We start from the raw sequence: 27,686 nt of genomic DNA, 5'->3' as shown, positions 1-27,686 counted from the left end.
AACATTTCTTCTTGTTTATTTTGAGATGAGTGTTTTAAAATACCACGAAAAGAATTCAGGGCCTTCTTTCTCAAACATTTACTTTATCATTTAGATGTGTAAAAGATATTTTTGTTAAGAATATGCTGTTTGTGCTTTTTAGAATATGATTTATTGACACAGGTTTGCTAGCAGTAAAAGATCTGCAATTAACTGTTTAAAGACAGTGGACAAAAGGGTGGGTAATTTGATGGTGGAATTTCGGAGGGGGGCAACTAGGCATAGACATTCTAAGCTGGTTTAATGACAGTGAAAGACTTGAATCCTCTTCAAAACATCTGAGCCCAAAGCATGATCCAAGTTGGACCACCACCGATAGCCTGTTATCTCTTTGCAGGATGTCAGCCAGGGGAGCAGGTCATGTAACGTGGCTCAGTCCAGTACAGCACGGAGCCAGGATACTGGTCAGGAGAGGTCACTGCTCTGGCAAGTAGAGCCTCCCCTAAAAGTACAGCTTCTTTGTATTAATGTATAGATTCTGTGCATGAGTTTGGTTATGAGCAGACTAACTTGGCGAGAGGCAGAAAGCTGTTGAGAAAATCAAACACTTGAATTAAGCCATCTCTCTGTGAGTGCTTGAATGAGAGGAAGAGATGGTTCCCATGCAGAAGAATGCCTGAATGTATGTCTGACCCAGCTACAGCATTTCTGTAGAGAAGATCAGAGGGAGAAGGCTGGGAAGCAGCATGCCACCTGAGACCAGTAAGCCTGCTGTTTGACTCTTGTCCTAATATCCTCCACCAGAAGTGTTTGTCCTTGCTACAGCTTGTTTATTCAATCACACCCATAGATGTGCACTGGTAGTAATAAATGCCTCTGTTATTTTGAAAGTAGCAGTTAGTAATTATGAAGTGCTTGCTCTGAGCTCGAGCTGCTGGGCTCCATATCTCCTGCCTCATGTGAACTACCCCCACTCATTGCATCACATCTAAAATTAGGTAAGATGCTGTATCCCATGAAGCACACGGCTCAGTGGCTCAGAGCTGCAATAGCAGACCAGGCACAGCTGCATAGCTCCTCAGTTAGGAAGATGTTTTCAGACAGATCACTGAAGAAAACTTAATGATGATCAGAAGTGTTACAGAGGTAAAGCAGCCTTCAAATCCAGGAGCTCCAGTCCAGCCAAAGGTCAGAAAAATGGCAGTTAGTTCACTTTCTTTTGGTATGTCTTTAGCTCTGTATTTTCTCAACAATATGTGGGGACAGCTGTCAATAGCTTCTCTAGAGACATCTACTTGGGCCAAATGCTTCTCTGAGGTAGTTGCACTGCTTTCACTGTAATAATACCAGTGATGAATGTGGCTCTTCTTCACTTAGGAACAACAAAAGAACTTATGAGATTAACATCCTTTCAGTGTTTTCCTTCTATTAAAGCAAGTTTTAGTACTTAGAAAATATGTGGGCTTAAGAAATGACTTCATCCTGCTCTGAAGCCTTCCTTCTCCTTCCCAGACTCAGCCCATAGCATCCATACAATTTATTTTACAAGTCTGTATTCCCAGTGCACTGCTAATAGTCAAACATCTGGTGCACTTAAAATCTGTATTTCAAAAACACTAATCTGGGGGGAGAGGGGTTAAAATGTGAAACTAGAGGAAAACAAACTAGGGAAAGGATAAATTTTAACAGAAACTTCGAGCAGCTAAGAAGTACTAAAGCTGTCAAATCATGCATTTTGGATTTGAGCTGAATCAAATCACAGAAGTGGTTTTTCAGTGCTTCGTCTGAAAGCAATTTAGCTTTTCTGTGTTAGCAGATTATGCTGTTTTCAACAGTTGTTGGAGAGATGACTGATGAAAAGCATTTTCATTGTGGGTGTGCTTCCAAGTATAGACAGAGCTGTGGCACTCAAATCCCGGTTTTCTTACCCTGATCTCTCCTGAAGCTGAGGGTAAACGGTCTGTCAAGCTCTGTGTAGCAGTATTCCCTCAGACCCAGCTTCAGTGCTGGTCTTAGGACCCCAGACTTCAGGGTATGGGATGGCTTTGTGTTTTTTCAGGGTGCATCCTTAAATTATGAAGGGATGGGGTGGGGGGGGGAGGGGAGGGGAAGAGAAACAAAACAGAACTCTGAGCAGGAATCAGTAGAAGATGGGGGCTGTATCCTGGCAGTTGGTGCTGAGCAAGGACTTCAGGATTAGGCATCCTCAACCTGGATCACACTTGAGAATCATGGTTCCATGAACAGAGGATAGCTGCAATGTAAGCACTGGCAGTGCAATCTGTCCCCGTGTTCAACTGAATTTGGAGGCTGGTCTGTGATAGTTTTAACTCGGGTGCAAATCAAACCCTGCCCCTGGTTCTGTCATAACGTAAGTATTGCAAGGTAGCACTCAGTAGCAGCAATGACACTTGGAGAATCTGTAAGTTATGAATGACAGAATAGGCCAATTGACAGTAAAAGGCAAATGTACTAAGTTTGGAGTAATGACATTTCTTATGTGACCTGTCCCGCATTCCTCTGGAGTCAATGGAGAAGAGGCAACAGTGAAATCAAAGCATGTCAAAAACTTGCAGTCATAGAGATGGTTGAATCCAGTTACTGTTGCCTACCATTTTAGTAAAATAAATACTCCAAAGTTACTTCAGATTTTGCCAGCCTAGATGGTCTTAAAATAATGCAGGAATTCACAAATAAATTACACTTTTCTGCAGGCAGCAGATTTTTTCCACTAGCAAAGGTATTTGGAGCCCCAGTTGTGTGTTTACTATCAAAGATGTATTTTTGGGCCTTCTTCCACCAGAACTGCACTAAGCCTCCATCCCCAAATCCATCAGCTATATTTATCCATGGACCATGTTCTCTACTGCAGTATCAGTGACCTTGCCTGTAATTATTCTTCACAGGGGAAGCTTAGCTCAGTCCTCCAAGTACTGCAGTAACTCTGAACAAAAATAACCCAAAAGTCCACAACAGGAAACATTAACAATGGCAGGATTACTGGCCACCATGTCACTGTAAAATAAACGAGCAACTGAGAGGGAGTTTAGGGAAAAGCAGCACCACAATTAAGTAACAGGAGGGACTGACTTATGAGGAAAGATTAAATGAGCTAAGCGATGATGAAAGGGTGAACAGAACAACTGCCTGCAAATGTTTGAAAGGAGAAACCATCCAGGACAGGGAGGGATTGTCTAAGCTGCTGCCAGGAGTTAAGAGTAATGGAAAGAAACCAATAAAATGAACACAGCAGTCACCATGACTATTTCTTCAGCTCAGAAAAAGAAACCCAGTGGTTTTGTCCATGTGGAAACCTTGCTCATTTGTCCTGTTGTATTCCTTAGCCGTATCCCACAAAGCGTGGGGGAAACACTTAAAATTATGTAATGGTGCAATATTGCTGAAATGTTTTAGGCTGGCAGCTCTGAAGGACTGTGAGGAAGCTGTGCTGGCAACCTCTTCCAGCTCCTGTCAGTCAGACCCTCATTTCTTGAGGTGCCTCAGAAAGCCTTGAGGTTTCAGCTGAGAAAAGCAGCTCTGCACAGCAAAGCACTTAAGCAAATGCTTCAGGCAAACGATAAACCGAACTCCCACAGCTATAAATCGCATCCATGATTCCCAAATGAGGAACCTGAGTCTGCCCTCAGCAGTCCCTGAAGCAGACAGTTACAAAGTCAGAATTACCCACAGCTATCCCTGGCAGACCTTTGGTTCACATCCCAATGTAGTTAATATTCTTGCAGCAAAACAGCTGTGAGGCATCATGTTGTGTTTGTTTTCATTAACTCCTCCCCAGTGGGCTTATATATTTGTATTTCCTTGTTTACATACTTGTACTGTCCCTAGGGCAATGCACACACTACCCCTAAGGTTAGGGGCAAGTTATTGGAGGGCAAGTCCTCCCTCTGATGCAGAATTTGTCTTGTCTCTTCGTTCTGCCAGAGATGTAAATCTTTCTGGAAATGTTAGACAAAAGTCCCTTTAAACATGTGGTTTCTTTCAGCAGCGGTTTTCAGACTTCGCTTTTTGAATTGCTGGGCTAGAAGTTTGTGTTTCCAATTGTCACTCTCTGAGACACTTTTCCATTGTTAATGGAGTCCCAGGCGCTTTACAGCCTGGTCTCTTTATAGTCGTTCCACGGCCCTGCGTGTTGAGGTCCAGATCTTTCCATCACAATTTCTGCTGTCATCTTCCCGACGCGGCGCGAAGCCTCCCGCCCGCCCACCCGCGCGGGGACAGCGACTGCGGCTCCCCCCGCCCTCTGCTGCTTCCCACGGCACCGACCGCGCTCCGTGCGGGCCACGGACCAGCCCCAGCCCGGCCCGGCCGTGCCGCGGCCGCTCCGCCAGCCCCCGCCTCGCCGCTCCTTCGGCCGGGGATGCCGCGGGCGCGCCGGAGGTCGCGGCTCCCGGGTACCGCTACGGGCGCCTCCGGGGCAGCGGGCGGAGCGCGGCCATCCCGCCCACAGCCGCCGCCGGGCCCGCGGGGGCTGCCGGGCACGGCCCGACCGGCGCCCCCCGGCACCCTCCGCGTGCGTCAGACCGGAGACGTGGCCCCGCGGCGGCGGGGGCGGAGCGGCGGCGGGCGGAGCGCGGCTGCGGGCGGCCTCCCTGCCCCGCCCGAGCCGGCCCGGCCCTGCCCGCCGCTCTGAGCCCCGCACCGCGCCGCGGGATGTTCGCGCTCCCGCCCGGCCGCTGCCCGTGACCCCGAGCCGCACGCCCGGACGCGCACCAGGTAAGCACCGTCGCGCCCGGCTGCCTCTCCCGGGCGCTCCGCTGCCTGCGCCGGGGACGGGGCATCGCCGCGGGGAGGGGGCCCCGGGGTCCGCGCGGGGACGGAGCCGCCCCTCAGGGCCCGGCCCTGCGCCCCCGCGGGGAGAAGAGACCGGGCCCGGCCCGGGCCGCGGCTGCCGGGGCCCCGCTTCGCCCGCCAGCGGCATCGGCGGTGCCGCCTCCGACCCCGGGCAGTGCCAGAGAAGCCAAACTTTATCTGGGGTCGCCGACGTCTCCTCTCCCGCGGAGGGGCGCCGGGAAGCGGCCGCGGCAGCCCCCCATGCTCCATCCATCCCACCGCATCCCTTACCGGGCGGGGCAGCCCCGGGGCTGCCCGGCACGGCGGTGGCCCGGAGCCGAGCTGGGCTTCCCGGGAGCGGGGCCGCCGAGGGGGCAGTGGTGGGAAACAGTCGCCGTGGAGACGGGCGGCTTGGGAAAGCCCGTGGCCGTATTTTCCCCGAAAACAAGCCCCAGACCAGCCCGCATTACGGGGAGGATGTAAGCAGGACTGGGAGGCGGCGGTCCAGCTGCGCTCCCACCGCGCCCGCCGGTCCCTCCGCCGGCCCTGCGCAGGGGCTGCGCAGCGTCTCCAAGCTTCGGAGGGTCCGGGCAGGTTTCTGCCGCCGGGCCGGGAGGGTAGCGCAGCCCCGGCGGCACTGCGAGGCTCCGGCATCCATAGCTCGGTTTTTGAAGAGATTTAAAAAAAAAAAAAAGAAACAAATCCTGATTTTAAATCTGTTTGAAACCAGCTCTGCCTTGCCGCAGAGTGATGAGCAGTTTTGTCCTTTATTCACCAAGTGAGTTTCTCCAGTTCACTAGAAAGAGTTGACCAAGCAAAATGAGAGGCTTACGAAAGACCGCTGAATGTATCCTATCAGAATTTCATGAGGGCGAAAGTGTTTAAAAGTAAGGAATTTAATTGCTCAGATAAGTATGTTAGTTATGGTTTGGCTTTTTAATTTTTTTTTTTTTTTGGAATTAGTACTTCCTGTGACGAGAGCCTTAGTATTATTAGCACCACTGTTTGAAGACAACCATGTACACGTTTGCTCCCACAAAGCACTCCAGGTTTGAATGATGCTGTAAAAGATTGGACAGGCAGAAAAGTGCTTTGCAAGATAGTGGAGAAAAACATGACAACATTGGAAATAAATAATAATTTAAAAAAATCTCCCTTCCCAATTCAACCAAGTATGTATCTTGCCTTCTTCCTCCTCCTCCCCCCCCCCCTTCCTGCCCTCGGGTATATTAGCTTTTAGTTTTCTTTTTGGTATGATGAAAGCAGTCAGGAGGGTAGCACTCCCCTGGGCTCACTCTTCTCCTGGAAAAACCTGTTTGCTCCCGTGGTGCAAATCAGCATGGAGAGCTGGGCTGAGCAGAGTTCTGAGATGATCCCTAATTTTAACCTGGCCTTGGATTCCTGCTGTCTCACAAGTGCCCGTGTCCCTGTGCTGCCAGCAAGGCACAGAAGCTTGGTGCTGAGCACCTGTGGTTTCTGAATCATTTCCTTTTCCAGTTACTTTCTGAGTTTGCTAAATTTGTGGCAGCAATGCTGCTGTTTTCTTCCAGTCTGAATACTGACAGGCCATGCTAGAGGTTTTACCATAATATAACTTTCTGTGTGTTTTATTTGTTATTATTTACTCTTGTAAGCAGTTTTAGAAATAAGCTTTCTGATGGAAAGGCTAAAAATCTAGTTGCTTTGTATGCCCAGTATTGGAAAAGGCTAGTGCTAGTTTTCAGTGAAAAATGAAACCAGACTGCTAAATTCTCCTTACAAGTGCTCACTCAGTGCTTCGTGCTATCTTGCAATCAGTTCCTGTACCAGTTCAAGTTGATTTCCTGAGGCAGCCTCATCCCACCTCGGTATCTGGCTTTTGAGGCCCACAATAAGGAGCTCTGACCAGGAGGGGGGCAGCATCCGGGCTGGGCAGACCAGAGCCTTAAACAATACTCAGGTGGCCTCAGCGCCAGAGGGACAACACAGTGAGACCCAAAATAATGAACTGGGTCAGAGTGCTGGGAGGAGCAGTTCCCCTGATTGTCCATTGACCTCAGTTGCATCTAGTTGAAGTGGGCCCTATTCACTGCCAGAAAGGCACTTCCCAACCCAAGGCTGCGGAAAGTAAAAAAAAAAAAAAAAAAAAAAAAAAAAAAAAAAAAAAAAAAAAAAAATTGTATTACCATCCGAACAATTCACAATAACAGGAGCTAGAGCTTAATTTTACAGATTTTTCCTCTTTAAGAAAACTTTGTGGAAAGATGCTGTCCTCATTGTCACAGTTGTGAAGGGCAGGGGAGGGACTATATAGTGAAGAAAACACTGAAAATTAAACAATTGACCTCAGGAAAAAAAGGAAAAGAAACCTTCTAAATACTTTAAAACCTTGCTTAATAAAGCAAAGAAGCCATTCTCCTTCCAAAATGATTTTTCAGAAGAATGTTAACAAGTGTTGGATTTCACACGCTCAACATAATGGAAACTTTACTCTCTTCTCATCCTTGAGCTATTTACCCAGGGATTTTGTACGACAACACTGTTGCAAATTCAAGCTACAGTGCAGCGAGTTGGGTTTGTGTTTCTAGGATCTCTTTCGGGCTAGGAAGATACTAGGTTTGATTCAGCCTCTTGGCCAGGTATGAGTACGTCATTTGTTCCATTGCTTTCATTCATAACACAGGGCAGGCACTCCTGCCTTCCCATACCCAGGCAGGCAGAGGGTGTTAGAGCTGTCTTTCAACCTGACAGACCCTAGATGAGCTTGCTTTCACTGTATTAATTTTACATTTTGGTGCCTGGCACATGCAGCTAATCGGACACAGCATAAACTTTACAACTATATCATCCAGAGAGTCACAGGTTTGGACCAAGGTGAGGGTTTATTTGGAATTTTTCCAGTACAGAGTTTCTGTGCACTGTCTCCTTTCCCCTTGAAGGACTGATTTACAACCTAGTGTTTGATCTGGTCAGATTTTTAAAAGGTAGGACAATACCATGCATGTGCTTTACACATTTCCCACTTGTTTGGGAGAATCCTATGCAAGTTTTTTCTCGGTTTTAAAGTAAAACAAAGGCCTCCCCTGAAGCACAGGATGGCTCCGTTCTCCACGGAAAGTTGCTAATGCTGCTGTTACGACGAGCATATAAAATTCCACTGAATTTGCACCAGAACATGTAAAAACATTTGGTCCTGTACCATAGTATTAAAAATCCATTTCTCTCTCTGTCAAAGTAAACTTCAGCTTTTCCATTGACTTCCAGGTGAGCAGAATCCAGCCTTTTATACCAGCTTCTAATCCTGGGTTAACCTACCAGCTGCTGAAGATGGAGATGCTAGCTCACATCTCCCTTCAGTGGCAATAGTACATAGTGATTTTTTATTGATGGGGATCTTAAATTCAACAAGCCAGCAATAAGACTGCCAACATGCTGAAAACACTTCCAATTTTATTTACTTATCACTGAAAGGAAGGTGGGAGTTTGGACTAATTGCTTGCTCTGGAGCATATAGTGAACCAGAGCACAGGTCAAGCCCTGCCCTGAGCGTGCAGCATTGTAAGATCTGATACACATGTGATTTACAGCAGAATGCAACAGCTCAGAAGTGCAGGTTGCTGTCAGAGGGTTTGGTGTTCTCAAGAAGGACCATTATAGATCTCATTTTCCAGTTGATGTGAATGTCTGATGAGCTGCCTTAGGGGTAGGTAGTTTTCACCAGTGTTCACAGACTGTATTCTCGGAAAAGCCCCTGGTTTAGTGTAATGTGACTAAAAAGAGTATTTGCTCTCTGCAGTCATTTAACCATGATGGTATAATTTCAAAGACCTGCACACCTGCTATAGTGTTGTCAGAATCCCCTCCCAGCAACTGCTTTGATCTCACAGTTGAGGCTTGATGGAAACAGCCTTTTTTTTTCTGTTTTGTGCAGCAACAGACTTTTTGGTGGAATGAGGTGAGAGCTAATCCCTCTTTGATGGTCTATGGATGGACATGGTCCTGAAAAGGTCCAATAGAGAAGGTAGTTCTGGCTTTCCAGTTCATGATCTTTAAAAGTCATCTTATGTGAATACCAATTCTGATTCTGTAGTTATTAATGTATATTTTTGAGTGTGTGTAGATCACATGCAATTTACATGCTTGAATTTATCTATGTTAGTCTTTCTTATTCTTTCAGGAGTATGGATGAGACCATGAGGGTTTTTTTACTGTCAGGGATTTTTGTAACAAAGGATGTTTTGGGGTAAGAAAATCCACCAGCTGCTTCAAACTGAGAATACCTGTATGTTTATCCAGGTGTTTTGGGATCCATGTTTTATGAGACTATCATGAAGTTTTAGAAAGCTCTTTTGTGTTACATGCAAGTGGGAGCAAAAAAGAGTCTTTATATGAAAAAGTCTCACAAATCATGAAAACAGGCATTTCTTTAATGTTTTTGGCTCAGTCACTGCATAGAATGTTTTTAACTAACTTGTCAGATGGTTGAACTGCTTAAGACTCAGAATGGACCTTTTGTGCTTCCTGTCCCAATTAGGAATTAATTTTTAATTATATCAGCTGAACATTTTTTAATATGAGCATGTATTAGCTTGTATTAGCCTCAGGCACCTATTTCTTTGATGATGAATGGCACTGATTCGTGTAATATTGTCTGTTCTGTGACATTCTACAGCATTGTTTCTCTCTTCATTATCTGAGTATGTTAAATAGTGTTTGTGGAAAACCTGGTATAATTTTGATTAAAACTTGATGTGATTTTATTTTTTCAATCATTTAGATATATTTCAGGAATACTAAAATATCACTTACTGCATAGTTTCTTGCTCTGTTCTTTGGTTTGCTGTTAAATGCTTTCACTCACATTAAAACCATTTTGCAGCTCTGGAAAGAGGGCAGGCATCTTGAGTGATAGCCCTGATAAACAAAGAATGTTACTCCCAGAGCTGAAAAATGGTAAGTATTGCCTTTGAAGTAGTCTTTGACATGGAAATGCGTAGAGTGTACTTTCCTTTAGATTTGGAGAAATAGCTCAGCAAAGCCAAGTCTCCACACAGGCCCATGTGCTTGGTACGAAAAGAACTATTGATTTCACTGAGACTTTATCTGGCAGAATCTTGCCCTGAACAATTTTTTTATTTAGTCCAACCAAGTTGAAGTCAAAGAGCTGCTGACAATAGGAAGTCTTTTTGGTGTGTAATACATGAAAAAGTCGTATGACTCAGTTGGAACAAACAACAAGGTTATTGTCTGGGATTCATTGCCAAAGCAGCACTTACTGTATATGTAGGTGGAATTTGCAACATATATTTTGAAATGCAGTTTATGAAAGTTGCTTCCTCTTTATGTCCTTTATGTCTCCTCTTTATGACCCTTATTGTCTCCTCCAAGTTCTTGGTTCAGGTCTTTGAGCTTCCACTGCCACAGCAGAGGGTACCAAGAACAGAGCAGGGGTATTTGCTGCTGCCTCTGCACCATGCTTCTTCCTGGATATTAGGCAGAGGGGCAGCTGAAACGTAATGTACACTGGATGCTTGCAGTGTGGACCTCAGGAACTTGGAGGGAAAAGAGTGGACTAGGTATTCAGCATGTTTCTGGAAGTTACACCCATTCCAGTTTTCTCCAGCACTAAATCCCCCGTTGGCATCTTGCCCACGATTGCGGTCCTGCGGAGCTGGGGCTCTGGGGAAGCTCGGTTGTGGCAGTTGACATAATAGAACACAGCTTTCCAGTTGTTGGTTGGGACCTTGGGAGTTCAGGTGGCACAATCTAACTGTCCCCAGTCAGTGCACCTGGAAATGAAACCCCTTCCCTACTCTGAACAGCTGTCTCACAGGGGACAGCCTGGTGGTGGCCAACCTACTTTCATCATCATTGGCACATGTGCAGCCCTTGTGGAAACTGCATGAGTTTCACACGTTTTGTAGAACCACCAAACTGTGGGTGCTGGAATAATGTCTTCTGTGAGCTAATTGTATTTGGTCTGTTCCTCAGACTGTAAACTAATATGAACTGTGACGTTTAATTTTGGTAATGTCTACTATGAAATAAAATTCACTTCAGTCACTTCTCAGGGAAGTTTTGACATGCTATCAGTTTAGATTCAGGCATTGCAGAAAACTGGAGAAAACCAATGTTATGATTTCTGTAGTACTATTCATTCATATTTCCCACCAACGGTACTAAAGAAAGTAGATACCTTTCTGTTTTGCAGCTGGGGAAGTGTTGGCATGGTGGGTTGATGTGGCGTGCCCAGGCTGTCCGTGGCCATGTCCCACTGGGGACTCCTGACTCACGCTTTGTTGTTCCTCCAGGTCACATTTCCTCACCAGCTTCAGCCACAAGGACATGAATTTGTTTGAAAATACAGTAAACACATGGACTGTTAAAAATAACTGTTTGGATGCAAATGGTTTGTTTTTAATGTCTTTCCAGTTCCTTTACATGGGATTTATGTTTAAGAAACAGCATCATTTGTTTGTACTTCTTACTTCAGAGTGATGGTATTTCTTCCTATGAAAATCTCTGTTGCAGTCAACGGAACAAAAAGGGAGCCATCATGTTTCAAACACAGGCAACACAAGCCAGTGTTCAAAGTAGTTTTTCCAGTCAAAAAATTTATGCCTTTTTAAAAATTATTTTTTAAATTGAATTTTATATTACAGGAAACACTAATGGCACCTAGCAACCTCCTGAAATGCTACAAATACAAGAAGTCAGTAGCAGAGGTTTTATTGTATGTTACATGGGAACTGACCAAGCACCTACACTTACCAAAATGCTGGACATCCTGGTCAGTGCAAACATGTAGCAAAATAATTCCCAAAACTGAATGTCAGGGTAGTTCAGACATTATTTTGCTGCATGTACAATGTGTGTGAGAATACACAGATAAGAATGGACCATAAACCTCTTGGGAATTAGGAGTTACTAATTCCAGCCCTTATCATCATATTTCCCCCTTAGTCTAATCTCAGTTTCCCAGGCTTGGTGCCTTGTCCCAACATCTACTTTTAGTCCTCTCCTGGTTAGGTGATGAAGTGAAGCAGGTCCATTATCTGTCATTTGTGGTGCCAGCACGGGCAGTGCCAGGAGCTGTGAGGGGTTTCTGGGCACATGCTGAAAATGTTCATCTGCTAAGATCAAAGGACACAAACCCACAGGTTCCAAAGGTTTATAAATTAGGCAGCTGTTCACACTGCAGTAAAATCTGTGTTCCCAATACAGAGGTCAAATTTTGGGGCATGGACAATCTGAAAAGTTTTAAATGAAAAGACCACAATTTTTGTAGGGTTCACATCCAATTTGTTTTCCTAAGCTTGTTTCTAGAATGGTTTGAACAATTGCTGGCTAGATCTTCATTCAAATTTTGTTTTAAATTACACTGTTTTTTTCTTATGGTAGTTTTGGGGACCCAGTCCCACCTAAAAATACAAATTTGACAAAGTTATAATCAACAGAATATATGACTGATGATAGCACCAAGCCATTTTCATGCCAGGCTGTGTCTATCAGCTCTGGCTAGAGGAGACTGTCACCCTAAGCCCTTGGGCTCTGCACAGACCAGAGACTTTGTTTAAATAGCCTCTTTGAGAATACATCACCATCAACCTGACTGCAAAACTCCCTTACTCACGCTTGTTTAACTGTCTCAGTGTTCAGTTCCAAAGCAGGTAAAAACAGGAATGTAAAATTCTGCTTTTCAGTGCAGCCTCAGGCCCTGTGCTGAAAAGCACTCCAGCTTAATTTCACCTCCTGGCCCATTGGCTGAGGCCAAACAGCACAAAACACTTGAAAAGTGATTTTATGGTATTTGTGCAGAGTAACAAGTGCTTACAGTGAAGGACTCTGGGGTTTGGAGTGTGCGATGCCTTGTCCTATGTAAAAACCCACTGGTGTGCAGCCCCTGCACACGTGGCCCACAGCCCTTGGGCTCTGCTGAGTCCCTGCTGCCAGGTCCCAAGTTTGTTTTGTGTTAAATACGAGCTGTGCTCTGTTGCTTTAATGAAGATGAATATGCAATAAATCATGTATGGCAACCAACCCAGAGACCTTCTTGCAGCGCTATTCCCAAAAGGCATTTCATAATTTATCCTAACATGCAGTGTGTTTAAAACAGCCAGGAGAGCAGGATTGGCCTAGCATTTTCTCCTTTCAGTAGATCCCTGATATGAAAGACCAAGCAGCTGGCAGCTCTCCTGACAGCACAGCACAGCACAGGCAGCCCAGAGGCCAGCTTGTCATGGTGGGGAGCAGTGGCAGGAGCTGCTGGGACTCTGCCTCAGTGAGGAACACATGCTGTCCGACCTGTCCGGGTGAGATAAAGGCAGAGCCTCCCAGTTATTCCCTTCTTTTTGCTCACTGTGCTGCTTTTAATTGCCGTGTCTCTACAGGCTGTGCCTTGAAAGCTGAGGTGGGGCAGTGGGAGCGGCGGGTGCTGTTCACTGGTGGCGGAGCCCTCCCCAGCAGCATGACCCTTTAATTCTCCTGAGGGCTGCTGCCAATCCACACAGTTACACTCCATAAAATGAATGAAGTGACTCTATGAGAATCCGCTTAAAAATAGCAACCAGTCACCTAGCAAGAGCTGGAGCCTGGGGCCTGGAAGGTGCTACAAGCCAAAAGCAGCTTTGTTCAGGGTTGTACCAGAGGGGCAGTTCTCCGAGCATTCATGTCTGTGCTTTGTGAAGTGTCTCAAGACCCAAGAGGAATACAGCTTATTGAGGGGCGTGTCAACCTCCATGTCCCCATGTGTTTGCCCATCTGGCACCGTGTGTCCTGTCTCCGACTGGGCTCCCTTGTGTGCTGCTGCAGGGCAGGGCACAGCACCTCGGTGGACACGGAGCTGCGGTGAGCACCTCACAGTGCCTACCTGTGAAGCATTACGCCACGGCCAGGGCCTGTCCCCAGGGCTTTGTGCTGTGCCAGCGAGCAGTGCCAGCAGGGCACGCTGGTCCCTTGGGCTGCTGGGGCTGGTGGCGGTCGGGCCCACAAACCCCCCGGGCTGCCCGCCCGCGCCGCCTGGAGCTCCCCGTGGGCAGGAAGTTCATGAATTGATTTCCTTTGTATTCTGCTGCGGACATCACGTGGATTGTCTGGTGCCTCGGTTTTCTCTTTAGCTGCACTGGCAAGGGCCATCATTACTTCCAAACTGTCCTCACTGCTTTCCTTTATTCCCTCTGATGTAAACCAACTGCTGAGAGGCTGCTTTGCTCCACGGTGCGGCGTTTCACAATCAGCCTTTGATTCAATCTCTCGATTTATTAAGTCTAATTTGTTTCCAATACTTTTGTCCCTCCTTGACTTGGATCTATTTATTCTCCTTTGCTCATTTAGGTCACATTAATTTGTTGTGCCTCGCTCCTAATCTCCCATGCATTAGCTGATTCCTGTAGTTGGGTTTTCTGATGGAGTAGGTATCACGTTTGTACTTGGATTCAAGTATTTCATCTTATTATGACATTCATTTTCACTCACCAAGTTTTCTACATTTCTTAGAAATTTTAAAATAAGAATCCCTACTAATTTCTCTCCCCTCCGATGTTTTTGGGGTTTTTTTGTTACTAGTTTTTTTTTGTTTGGGTTTTTTGTTATTATTCTTTTTATTTAATTTGGCAAGCCCACAGCTTTGTTCTGCAAGCACTGCTTAACAGACAGCACAACTCGTTTTTAATTCAAGTTCCTTTTTTATTTCCTTCTGGTAGCTGAATACCAGATGATTTATCTCATGTACCATTTTCTTTTCTCTAGGGTCTGAGGATTATTAAAAATGTAAGAGAAAAAAAAAAAAAAGAACAAGTTCTGGTTTTAATTGAAAAAAATATCCAATATTTAGAACTCTAGTATTTACTAAAGTAGGTTAGAATAGTATTTTACAATAAGTCAGATGCCCCATTTCAGCTATAATGTATTGTGCAATTAAATAACATTTTGAATGTGAGTGAGCTGAAATTAGTAATGCAGTCTTAGTTTTCACCAGATGAAATGTTGAACTCCTTGTCTTGTTGAATCTCCTTGTTACAAGGAGAGATAAGAAACTATAGTAAATGGTGTGCTGTCCCAGAGATGTTGTCCTACAGTAAATGGTGTGCTGTGACTTGGACTGCAGTGTGACTTTTTAGCATCCCTTGATTTGTTCAAATTAATGATTGACTGAATCATTTTATTTTGTGCAGACCTGGTTTGTGTGTGATTATTTGAGTCTGCCAGTCATGCGGCTTTGGGTGCAGCAGTGGGGGAGAGCTGGACTCTGGACATAGCCAGGAGGGATTTTTCAGGATTGCTCTGAGCCAGGTGGACCTGCTGTGTCTTTTCTGAGGTCTGAGTTGCTGCTAATAGATGTCCTTTCCATCCCTGGAGAAGCCAGAATGGAAAAAATGCTAGAGGGAAGTGGGAGACAAATGAAAAGTGACTTGGTGTCATTTTGCTCTGTGTGCAGATGTCAGCAGTGCTGGTAAGCCTAGGCTGCTCTGCACTTCTTTCCAGGATTTTCCTTGATTCTTAGTACAGCAAGGGGAGAGGCAATAGGGTTCCTCCACTGAGTGTTGGAAAATGGTTTTCCTACTTCTTCACATTCAATTGCCATGCAAAGTTTCTTGTGAATGTCTTTTTGCCCTAAAGCTAAAAAATATCATCTGCTGGTAGACATTGTTGGGTTTTTTTACTGTTACTTTATGTGCAGTACTATTGCTGTCATTCAGTAACGTTTGTTTTCTTTTTACAGCAATGTAGGAAAATGTTAGATGGGTTTTGATGTCTGGTGTTGGACTAAAAACCTTCCACCTCCAGAGATGGGTTTTCTAGGATGGCTCAGAGAGGCTTTCTGTGTGCAGCTCTCCCTTGGCTTGGCCCATTAATCGGGTAACAGTATGTACACTCTACTAATGAGGAGTCACGCTATGCAAACAACAGCCTCTGAAGGGAACAAGGCATCAGGGCAGCATGTGTTTGTGGTACTAGAACCTATCTGCCTTCATCTAAATTCCCCATGTATCACTTAGGAGAAATAATGCAAATATAGAATACAACAAAGACCCTAAATATACATAGTGAAACCTGTAAAAAACAACAGCCAAATGATTTTTTGGTCTGAAAGCTGTCCCTGTACAGTAATTTGCAAGATAATTTCCAGTCACATCTGCTGTCAGGCACTGCTCTGATTCAGTGCTGCCGCCTTTCATAACACTGTGGCTCAGATCCACAGTTACTTGGGTGTCTAACCAGTCACTCCTGGGTCTCCACACGTTTCCGTGCATGTGAGCACTTGTGTTTTGTCAAGAATCTCCACTGCAGGAAACATAATTCTGTCTTCACCTGACACTCAAATTGTTTATACTTTTGAAAAAACCCTTACAAATGGGATCTATAGAGGCTGTGCCATCAGAATATGAAAAAGCACTCCTAAGCCATTATTGCGGGGGTGGGAAGTAAATGTTGTGGTTTTAAAGCAATCTGTTGATAGGTATTCTTGGGTGTACTGATGGCATTCCAGTCAGCCAGCTGGCCTCAAAACCTGAGCCAACAGTAGTATATGTGTTACAAAACTTAGAGCAGGACTGTTGCATGGCAACTGCTTAGCTAACATTTGTATTAGTGGAATCCTTTGAGAATTTTCGATGTTTTTCAATGCTTGATGGAAAAAAAAATGAAAGCTTACCAGCAGCTACTCAGTCACCTGCATTTTATATGGAAATGGAAAAGAGAAGGGTAATTCCTTACCAATGGCAGTGGAAATGCATATGGGAATGGAAGAGAGATTGAGCATGATGTTCTTCAGCTCACTGGGAGCTGCTAGCAGAGATTTAGCTGCAGGAGCGCTGGGCATGTACTTAAGATCCACTTTTCCCACCAGTATTTATAAAAGAAGAGTGAAAGGGAACAAAGCAGCGACCCTAGATTTTCTCTCCTGTAGAGGTGCATCTCCCTTGATATGTATGCTAACATTTGCAAGACAAGCACACAAAAAGCAGAATTGTGGTTCCTGGCTGCGTGCCATTTGATAACAAATGCTGCATTCCTCCACCAGCACTGCAGCAATTCAGGCCTGTTGGCAAGGGTGCTGCCAAGCCTCTGACCTGGCTGTGTGAAGTCAGGCTTGCATTGCCATCATTTTCACTGATGGTCTATTAATCTGGAGGTGCTGTGGGGGGACAGCCTGCCTTCCTCTTGGGGATTGCCAGTTGTGCAAGAGGTGTGTGCAGTTTCATCTGGCATCGTAGCCTGCATCCTGAGGACAAATTTAGAAGGACAGGAGGCTGAGAGAGTGTCTCCTGTCTGGCCAAGTAGTGCTTAAAGCAACATGGAAGGGTTGCAAGAGGAGAGGGGGCCAAGGAACAAGAGTTTTTATGCTACTCAGCTGCAAAGCCGCAGCCTAGCTACTAGCACAAGTTCATTTACAGACTTCATCTTATGCCTTTGGGGACTACAGTACCTCCTGAGGATCAGCTGGGCAGGCAGAGACACAGCAGTCCCTGAGAAGGTGCCAAAGTGAGCATTCTTTCATACAAATATGGACAGTTAGTGGGAGTCAGTTATTAATCTTTAGGATGGCTGTACACCTGCAATGAATTGGAGCCATTAGGGCTTGAATCATTCCCTTCCTGTTCCCTGGCTCTGAATGAACTGAATCCCCTAAGTTCCTGGGCAGCCTCTCAGCAAGTGTGTGCTTATCACTAAGCCTGCACACAGATGGATGTCACCAAACCCATGTTGATGGGTCCCAGTGTGCAGCTGAATCAGGATTATAGACTTCCAGTAAAACTGTGATATTAAGTGATTGTGGTGAGCATTTATGATGTTAGTTAATGGACAAATTTTGTTAAGTGCCCTTGGGAGTATTTTTGTTACATTCCCAAGTGAATTTATCTTTCCACTGTAACTTATTAGGGAGTTTCAGTACTGGTTTGATCTCAGGGATTCAGTTACACATTATGCTGTAGGCTTTAAAATCAATTGCTTTGCCCGTACATGCTCATGTGTTAGCTGATTTTTCAGAGGACGTGATGATGTAAGCCTAGACGTCTGAGGTGAAGATAAAGCCCTTGATCTGCCTGTAGTTTTGGTTACCTAAAGCACTTTAGGAACTTACACTCAAAACATAGTAGATTTAAAATTGCAGTGAGTGATTTAAAATTGCAGTGAGTATGCACAAAAATATTCCAAAGCATTCCTGAAACCACTATGAGTAAAATTGAAGTGAATGAAACATGGTAACTACAAGGGTGTGTGAAGTTTGAATGCAGGACAAGCATTTCAGCCAGACCTTTGAGATCAAGGCTAATGTGTATGAAGCTGAACATCTCTATGTATAGAATGGGCTGATTTTCAGGGATGCAGAAGGCCTCACTGATCCATCAGAGATGGCTGGAGTCAACAGAGAGAGGGATTTGCCTGCCTGCATGGATGGGATCCCAGGCTCTCTCTTCCTCACAGGAGCTGCATAAGTGACAGCATGAGCATCCCTCTTCTGAGGTGGAGTGTCAGTAGCTGGGAACTTTTATGCCACATCCTGGGAGTTCCATTCACAGAGAAGGTTTTTTCACTTGCTGACACAGCGTGAGTGGTCTGAGCTGCAGGAGACTGAGCTGGCCTTGCTCTTTTGCAGGACGATGATTCCTGTGACCGAGTTCCGGCAGTTCTCAGAGCAGCAGCCGGCGTTCCGGGTGCTGAAGCCCTGGTGGGATGTGTTCACGGACTATCTCTCGGTGGCCATGCTGATGATCGGAGTGTTTGGGTGCACGTTACAGGTAAATCAAAGGGACAGAGGTGTGGCGGGTGCTCTCGGGGCTGCTGAAAGAACACCACAAATGAGGAAGGGCCTTGGAAAGATGGTGTCCCAATTTGTTTTATCTCTTGGGCTCACCATGAACAAAGCAAAAATGTGCTGGTCCCAGGATTAAAGCTGTTTAAGTAGCAACATCAAATAGCACAGACCAGACTTTTAGCAGCTGTGAATCAGCAGAGTTGCACTAGAGTCAATGGAGCTGTGCCAGCTAAGATAAGAGCTGTTGGTTTGGCCGGTGTCTGGATCGCTGTTTTCACCTCACTTTGGTGTAACAAAACAGATTGTCAGCTTCAGTTCTTATTTGTTACCATTTTGCTGTTTGAAAGTTTAAAAAATGTAATTTTGTAATTCCTGTTTTTCTTTATTTTGCAAATGTTAATATTTCTGTCATTATGTTTTAAAGGGATTTGAAATTATTGTGCTGATTTTATTAACACCACCCACGGCTAATATTATATCTCTTTCATTCCAAAACATCTCTGAGGATGCTTACACATAAACAATTGACATTACTGTCAGTCACTGTTAGTTACATTTTGCTAAAGAGCCAAAAGCAGAAAAGAAATGAAAAATACTGTTTGGGATGACTCCACAAACATATAGTACTGGCTCAGACATGGATCTCACATTTCTTGGCATGACTTTGAAATGGACTTAAAGGGACACATTGACGGAGCTCTTATTTCAGAGGAATTTGCTTACTTACATGGCCTAGGGTTTAGATGTACTGTGTTTCAAATTTCACATGAAATCAACTGTAGTTTTGCCTGTATTCTCCATTCTCAAGTATTTTCAGTTGATACAACATTCATGTTTTAAAATCTCTTTATATAGAGCTGAATTTTGCATTAGTAGATAAGTATTTGCGTAACCACACAAAGTAAATCATCTGTTTTATCTGTTAGCTGTTTTAAGTTTGCCCACTTGATTGGAGGAAGCACACTGGAAAATAATGTGTGGAAAGACTGAAATAATAGACCATTTTTTTTTTCCAACTTACTGTGAGATACATAAATCCAGGATATAAGTAAGGGTGTATATCACAGTAGCATTTACAGACATAGATTAACTACAGAAGTTTTTGATGTGCCAACAGTTATGGCACTGATGTTGTTCAAAACACATGTGGTCTTATCTCAGCCTCTCCCTACACCCGGGTGGATCATCAAGGATCATCTGATTTTGGTAGCTCTTGTTGCATACCTTATATTTATTGCTTGCAATAGCCATGATGTCAAAGAGTATATCTACACACACGTTCTTAGTTTGGGCTAATCCCAGTTAGTCATTCAGGGCAAGTAAGAGAGTTCCTTGATTTATCATGCGGATTAGCATTTTAAATTCAGACCTATAGGGAGCATTGAATTGAACTCAGAACTGTTATCCCAAATTAAACCAAAGGTGATTGGTCTCTAAGGCACTCTGAACTCCATTTGTCAACATGGATGACCACCCCAAATTAAGAAAATTGCTTTTTTTTTTAATTGTAGGCAGCCTCAGGAACAGAGCTATGTTTTTTCCCTGAGGTGTATATTCTATCCTACAGAAGCTCCCCATAGAGAGGGACTTTTGAGAAGGGCGTGTAATGATAGAACAAGGGGAAAGGGCTTTTAGCTGAAAGAGGGTAGGTTTAGATTAGATATAGGAAGAAATTCTTCACTGTGAGGATGATGAGGCACTGAAACAGGTTGAAGTTGTGGATGCCCCATCCGTGGGAGTGTCTGAGGCCAGGCTGGATGAGGCTCTGAGCAACCTGGTCTAGTGGAAGGTGTCCCTGCCCATGGCAGGATGTTGGAAGTAGATGATCTTTAAGGTCCCTTCCAACCCAGATCATTCTATGATTCTATAACGACTCTATGTACATGTGTGAGAAACTAAATAAAATTTACGTCCATGCACACAGACCTTTAAAGGGCTGTCCTTATCTGTCTTTATTAAGACTGAAGATTAATAATGTCCCAGCCCAGATATGCTCACATTAGCCCTTTGTCAGCCATTTTTGGTGTGATAAGACATCACAGTGTGAGACTACAGCCACATGAATGCAGTTGTGCTGCTTTCAAGCCTAAGCTATCTCTGAACATTTTGTAGCCAGGGTGCATACACCTGGCAGTAACAGTCTGTCTCTGGGGAGAGCAGTGCAGAAGATCCCTGGTCTTTTCTGGAAGCATTCCCTACATTTCTCTTTTTCTGGATTGTCTCAGTGCCCTCTTATTCAAATTATGGAAAGCTAACCATAGATGGAAAGGGGTGGCCTAGTTCTTGGCATATAGAACAAGTGTCTTGTTGAGAATAATAATAGCACAGCCTGTGGGGCCAAGTAGCAGGCTGTGGGGAGGAATGCCTGGCAGCTGGAGGAACTCCAAGGACAGCTACCCATTGATGCTGCCACCATTGTTTGTACATCAGTTCAAAAGATACCTTTTTGTGTGTTCCAGGTCATGCAAGACAAGATAATATGCCTTCCAAAGCGCGTCCAGCCTTGCCAGAACCAATCTAATAGTTCAAATGTGTTTAACACAATCCCTGATACCACTGCCCTTCCACCACAGAAGCCATCCACCCCTCCAGCTACAGTTGAAATGAAAGGACTCAAGACTGATTTGGACCTTCAGCAATACAGCTTTATAAATCAGGTGTGCTATGAACGGGCCCTGCACTGGTATGCCAAGTACTTCCCTTACCTTGTCCTTATACACACACTGGTCTTCATGCTGTGTAGTAACTTTTGGTTCAAATTCCCTGGATCAAGCTCCAAAATTGAACACTTCATTTCAATACTTGGCAAATGTTTTGATTCTCCCTGGACAACAAGAGCTTTATCTGAAGTATCAGGGGAAGACTCTGAAGAGAAGGATAACAGGAAGAACAACATCAGCAAGTCTAATACTAGTCAGCCAAGCACTGAAGGCACTTTGGTCAAGACACAGTCTTTAAAATCAATCCCTGAGAAGTTAGTTGTGGATAAGGGAACACCTGGGGCATTAGATAAAAAAGAAGGTGAACAGGCCAAAGCACTGTTTGAAAAGGTGAAGAAATTTCGACTGCATGTTGAGGAGGGTGATATACTCTATGTCATGTATGTTCGCCAGACTGTACTTAAGGTAATTAAATTCCTTATTATTATTGCTTACAACACAGCACTTGTCTCAGAAGTTAATTTTACAGTAGTCTGTAACGTTGATATTGAAGACATGACAGGATACAAGAATTTTTGCTGTAATCACACAATGGCACATTTGTTCTCTAAGCTTTCTTACTGCTACCTGTGCTTTGTAAGCATCTATGGCCTGACATGCCTTTATACACTGTACTGGTTGTTCTACCGTTCACTGAAAGAATATTCTTTTGAGTATGTCCGGCAAGAGACAGGAATTGATGATATCCCAGATGTCAAGAATGACTTTGCTTTTATGCTTCATATGATTGATCAGTATGATCCTCTCTACTCCAAGCGCTTTGCTGTTTTTCTGTCTGAAGTCAGTGAAAATAAGCTGAAACAGCTGAACCTAAACAATGAGTGGACTGCAGATAAACTGCGACAGAGGCTACAGACAAACTCCCACAGCCATTTGGAGCTACAGCTTTTCATGCTTTCTGGACTACCAGATACGGTATTTGAAATTACTGAGCTGCAGTCTTTAAAACTTGAAATAATTAATAATGTAATGATACCAGCAACCATTGCACAGTTGGACAATCTCCAGGAGCTCTCATTGCACCAGTGCTCTGTGAAGATCCACAGTGCTGCCTTGGCTTTTCTGAAGGAGAATCTCAAGATCTTGAGCGTCAAGTTTGATGACATCAGAGAACTTCCACACTGGATGTATGGCCTCAGAAATTTGGAAGAGCTTTATTTAATTGGCTCCCTAAGTCACGATATTTCTAAAAACATTACACTGGAGTCTTTTAGGGAGCTTAAAAGCCTAAAAGTTCTTCACATAAAAAGTAATTTGTCCAAAATCCCACAATCTGCAGTCGATGTTTCAAGTCACCTGCAAAAACTGTGTATCCATAATGATGGCACTAAGTTAGTGATGCTCAACAACCTGAAGAAGATGGTCAACCTGACACAGCTGGAATTGGTTCATTGTGATTTAGAGCGCATACCTCATGCAGTCTTCAGCCTTCTCAGTCTTCAGGAATTGGATCTAAAGGAAAATAACCTCAAATCCATTGAAGAAATAGTAAGTTTTCAACATCTGCGAAAATTGACAATTCTAAAGCTGTGGTACAACAGTATAACCTACATCCCAGAGCATATAAAGAAACTCACCAGTCTAGAGCGGCTTTCCTTCAGCCATAACAAAATAGAGGTTCTTCCGTCCCACCTATTCCTATGCAACAAAATCAGATACTTGGATTTGTCTTACAATGACATTCGCTTTATCCCGCCTGAAATAGGAGTTCTGCAGAGTTTACAATACTTTTCCATTACTTGCAACAAAGTGGAGAGTGTGCCAGATGAACTATACTTTTGCAAAAAACTTAAGACTCTGAAAATTGGGAAAAATAACTTGTCAGTCCTTTCACCTAAAATTGGTAATTTGACATTGCTCTCCTACTTGGATATTAAAGGCAATCATTTTGAAATCCTTCCACCTGAGCTCGGTGAGTGTAGAGCTCTGAAGAGGACTGGTTTTACTGTAGAGGACAACTTGTTTGAAACTTTGCCTTCTGATGTCAGGGAGCAAATGAAAGCTGAATAACTTCTTGCTAAGTTTTACAGAAATAACACTTCTACCAAAAACACTCTAGAGAATGCATACTCTGAATATGCATTTAATTTGTCGTTATTTTTTTCTTTTTCAAATCCTTTCTGTACAAACAAATTTGGAGTAAGGACTACATATATTTTTAAATAAAATTTTCTCATATTTTTTCACTGTTTTAAGATATTTTTAAGTTTGTTTTGCCCTGAGAACAAGGGCATCTCTAACTTAATTTTTACTGGTAAAAGTAAATGATTTTGTCTGCTGGTTTTTCTTTCCATTTCCTAATCCCACCAGGGAAACTGTGTTTAAGATGTATGCTTTGGGTTGCATAGTTTGTAACAGATTATTATATTGTCTTCCTGGTTATTGTTAATCCCTTAGGACATGGTCTTCAACAGGTGGTGCTGCAGTTGTTGAATGCCTTGTTTCCTCTTTCCTTCAGTGGCAGCAGAAGGTGTTCAACATCTAACAAGAACAAAAATAGGCTGACAATCCCTTTTTACTTTCAACAGGGTTTTCTCAGATGGTCAAAGCAAGTAGAAAAGGTTCTTCATATGTTTTAACAGGTGAGAGGGGGCATGCAGAACTCCTTCAGGGCCTTTTGGCAATTCAGTCTGGCTGCCCATTTACACACTGCACTGAGCAGGAGGCACTCACTGCAATTTCCTCTCAGGTCCAGGAAGAGTAAAGTCACAGTTCACAGTGGAATCGGGACCAAAGTGACTCATATTGAAGGTTTTCCAAGCAGTGCAACAGGATGTGACTGCCCATTTCCTACTAACTTGTGTGGAAGGAGTGAAATGAACTCACCCTATTGGAAATGTCAACTCAGCAAGATGAAACGCTGTCTTGAAAAACCCCATCCTCCCCTAAACACCCTGTGCTGCAAGAGAGAAAGTGCCCTCTGCCCCCTCAGCCCATTTCCCCACCAAATTGTTTGGCACCTTCTAGGAATGGGATCCAGAAACAGCCCGATTGTGCTTAGTTTGTAAAGCTTCTAGCAAGGAAACAGCCTCTGATGTGCTCCTTAATTGAGCTTGGGTAGCATAAAACCAAGCTTAGCACAGGAATATTTGCAGATTTGCAAAAATGAGATTAAATGAATACATTAACTTCTCACAAGTCTCAGCCTACCCAGCCTATCCAAGGATAGTGATGAATGCTATGTTTTCATCTCCCAGAGAGTAATTAAATTGGAAATCATGCAGTTGGAAGTCTGCTCTTTAAAATAATGTAATCTCTGATGATTGTGCATCAGGTAGGGAACTTGACTCTCTTAAGCCATGTTCAGCACATTTATTTAATCCAGCCATTTGATTTCTTTTAGTCAGGTTTGAAAGGGATGTGCTGCTCACAAGCTAATTTAAGATAATCAGAAGTAGTAAAATATTTTGCTGACACATATTTGAGTCAGATGCAGGCACTGGATAAATGTTTCACAAGAATATCTAGGAATAAGTATTTCTGTAGGAGGCAATGCTGTTCATAAATTGCAGAGGTTGAGTTGCCGATTGTTTATGTAAAATATTTGACAGTTGTCAGATTGGTTGCTCTTAAATGTTTTCGAACTGCCATTGTGTGTCTTGAGCTACAGTTAATCCGAGTTCTTGAGCTTGATACAAAAGCATACAGCTGGTTTAAGAGTATGACTTATAAAGGTGGGGAGACAAACTACAATGAGAACTTCATTAATCCAGGGTGTGCTATGCAGTCTGGTGTGTGGGCTTGCCACAGTGCCAGTTCAGACTTATTTTTTGTGCTTGGCTGTGTTCTGGAGAAGATCCATGTGATTAATGGGTCAGGCATGAAGGAATCAAATCAATTTTTGAAGAGGTTTGATTCAGTTCTATTGAAGACCTGTAACTGATGTAGCTGTTGCAAAAGCTACCCTTACTCGTGTGTGGAATGCACTTACTGGAACAGCTTGGCAGTATATATATTCTAGATGTATTTCACTTTGATGTTACGTGAGGAAGAGAAACATTTCATTGCTCATATTAACCTAATTATATAAACCAAAGTGCTGTTGTCCCTGATGAATGTAAACTGTTTGAAATGTCCAAGTAATTGGTGGAGCTGTATAGTTCTCTTATTTAGATTTTAAATATGGGATTACAGTTAAAGTTTTTTTAAAGGTCTTTATATTCCTAGATGTAGCATTTTAAATCCCTAATTTATTTTGTGTCTAATGTTGTTTCATGTGTAGTTTGTGGTCTAGTTTCTGAATGGAAGTTGTGCACACCTCATAACTGAAGGTTGGAGGCTTGTTCTATGCCATATTTGTAAATACATCACTTAGGGGATGTGGGGGTTTTGTTTGTTACTGATTATATTTATACCAGTGCAACCCCTCATGTGGACACAGTTACATGAGTATAAAGTGCCTTGTGCTGGCATATCTTTATTCACTTTGCTAGGAATAAACTATACCGGTCTAAGCACTTTCACACTAATAACTGTATCTTCTTCAAGGGTTTGGTCAGCTGAGACAGCTTCATCAGTCTGACAGCTCACTGTCACCAAAAAGGGGCAGCTTCTTCTTCCTCCCATGCTCCCTATTCCTGCCACCATGTTCCAGCTGCTTCTGATGTACCTTTACAGGTCTGGTGCTGGTCTGATCCCTCCACAGGACAAATCAACTTTTTAACCCAGCAGAAAACTATGCCAGTCTAAAAAAGGTACTCATTTTCTGCTGGATCAGCTCTCTAAAGGATTGGATGGATGCTAGGATGGGAGCAACAAGGGGACAGGACTCTGCAGTGGGGGTCTGTACAAGGAGAAGGTGGGTCAAGTCCCTTTGGAGGTGCTAGGTCAGTTCATCGTCTTGCCAAGCCATGTGCTTGGAGAACTGTGCTGTTTTGTGTATAGCAGGGTTAGGCAGCTTGGCTTTTGTGAGCAGACAACCCTCAGGCTCACAGTGGATGATAAAATATCACATTACTGTTAATTTCTTAATGAAACAAACTCAGGTAGCTGCACGGTTGACTTTTCTAAACTTCTTACTATCTAGTCTGGGGTGTATTTTCCAAACCCATATTGCAGTAACTTAGAAATGAGTCAGCTGAGGGAAGATTGTTTCCTAATTCTCTATGACATCCAGGAAAATATGTAAAAGTGCCATATTTGCTCAGTGAATCATGTACTGCTCATATGTATATTCACATGCAATTCATACTAGACTTTTCTGTGACCAATAGTATTTGACTTAGAATGGATGGACATTTTGTGGACAATACTTTAGCATGGTTTGTATATATACAAAGAGTTTATATAACTACTTATATTAATCAGGTGCCTAACAAGTATGACAGCTCCAGAATTTAAGCAAGGCATTTTTTCATTATTGCTCAAAAATAGTAAAAATCTTACTTGGTAATGGAATTGGAGATGACAAAGATTGTATCAAAAGTAAGAAGACAACCTTCCTAGTACATTGACCCTGACAAGCAAATCTACTTTTGATCAGAATCTGGAGATGTGCATCTTCCCCTTGGTCAAAATTAGAATGGATGTTTGTGCTGACCTCGTGCATCCAGCCAGCCCAACACGTTTTGCAAATTCTGATTGAAGAGCTCCAAGTCTTATAACCCTTTTCTGGCACTTCAGTAATTCATGTGCTTAAGTGGTGACAAGTCCTGTAGGAATGCCAAGAAAAAACTCTGAAATTTGACCAAATGGACAAACTTAATTCTGTAGCAAGAATCTTAATATGATAATAGACCCGCATAGTGTTACATTGCAATATAGTACACCCAGAAAAAAACAGAAATAAAATGCTCTTTTGTAATAATGACCATTGTCAGACTGCAATGTGATTATTTGTTTGGGAAACACTTTGTTTCTGGGTTACCTAAAAATCAAATAGAACCATCTTTTGGGTTTGGTCCCTTGGGAGGGTAATCAAGAAAATATGCTTAAAAAAACATTGTTATACTTTACAGGCTTTACAGCTGCATGGTCTCGCTTCCTGTGCACCTCCTTCCATTCCCTGACCCCAACAGCCAGCAAAATGGCCAGGAAAAAAGCCATTCCTGCCGGAGCAGCTCCCCTGCTCTGGTTCCTGTGCTCTGCCAAGGCTTGGGGGGATTCTGGGAGCCCTGCCAGCCTGCAGCCAGGGGTGTGAGGGTTCCTTCCTCCCCCCTGTCATGTGCCTGCACTGCCAGGGAAATGGTGCTGTTAGTCCTCGCATCTGACGTACTCCCCTATAAATCTCCTGAAGAGATTTGGAGAGTGTTCCAAAGGCAGTTGGGCTGCCTGCATTTGGTATGGGATGTTTTCCTCGTATCTGTTTCTTTTAAGTTGTAAGGAATAATATGTTTCAGTTTTGGTGTTTCATACCAAGAAGCACTGTCCTGCTAAGGTGGAGCAGGAATTACTTCTCTCTGGTGCTTGTGGTCCCAGTGGAGGGAGGAGAGTGGGGAGCCCAGCAGCCTGAGTCAGCT

General features: G+C 43.7%; 1 protein-coding gene across 5 annotated transcripts; it reads left to right on the top strand.

Annotated features, from left to right (window-relative positions):
• On the top strand, positions 1-27,030 carry LRRC8C (leucine rich repeat containing 8 VRAC subunit C). Of its 5 annotated transcripts, XR_011152394.1 has the most exons (4): positions 12,536-13,061; positions 18,350-18,491; positions 20,968-23,810; positions 23,918-27,030. XR_011152394.1 is itself a non-coding variant. In XM_069022866.1 (3 exons), the coding sequence occupies exons 2-3, from the start codon at positions 18,354-18,356 to the stop codon at positions 23,236-23,238; spliced, it is 2,409 nt and encodes an 802-aa protein (XP_068878967.1). In that variant the 5' UTR covers positions 1-1,167; positions 18,350-18,353; the 3' UTR covers positions 23,239-27,030. The 5 variants fall into 5 exon arrangements, 4 of the variants coding, with proteins under 4 accessions (XP_068878967.1, XP_068878966.1, XP_068878968.1 ...); XM_069022866.1 differs by lacking the exon at positions 12,536-13,061 and adding an exon at positions 1-1,167 and having other exon boundaries at positions 20,968-27,030; XM_069022865.1 differs by lacking the exon at positions 12,536-13,061 and adding an exon at positions 4,619-4,713 and having other exon boundaries at positions 20,968-27,030.
• Positions 27,031-27,686: the final 656 nt, after the last annotated feature.

This window comes from Aphelocoma coerulescens, chromosome 8 (assembly GCF_041296385.1).
Source record: "Aphelocoma coerulescens isolate FSJ_1873_10779 chromosome 8, UR_Acoe_1.0, whole genome shotgun sequence".
Classification (NCBI taxonomy): Eukaryota; Metazoa; Chordata; class Aves; order Passeriformes; family Corvidae; genus Aphelocoma; species Aphelocoma coerulescens.
This window is presented reverse-complemented; position numbering and strand designations above follow the sequence as displayed.

Coding starts and splice junctions, on each gene's coding strand:
- LRRC8C (XM_069022864.1), top strand. CDS start 13,042: ATGCTGTCCGACCTGTCCGG. Junction 13,062..18,349: donor ATGCTGTCCGACCTGTCCGG/GTGAGATAAAGG, acceptor GCTCTTTTGCAG/GACGATGATTCCTGTGACCG. Junction 18,492..20,967: donor TGTTTGGGTGCACGTTACAG/GTAAATCAAAGG, acceptor TGTGTGTTCCAG/GTCATGCAAGACAAGATAAT.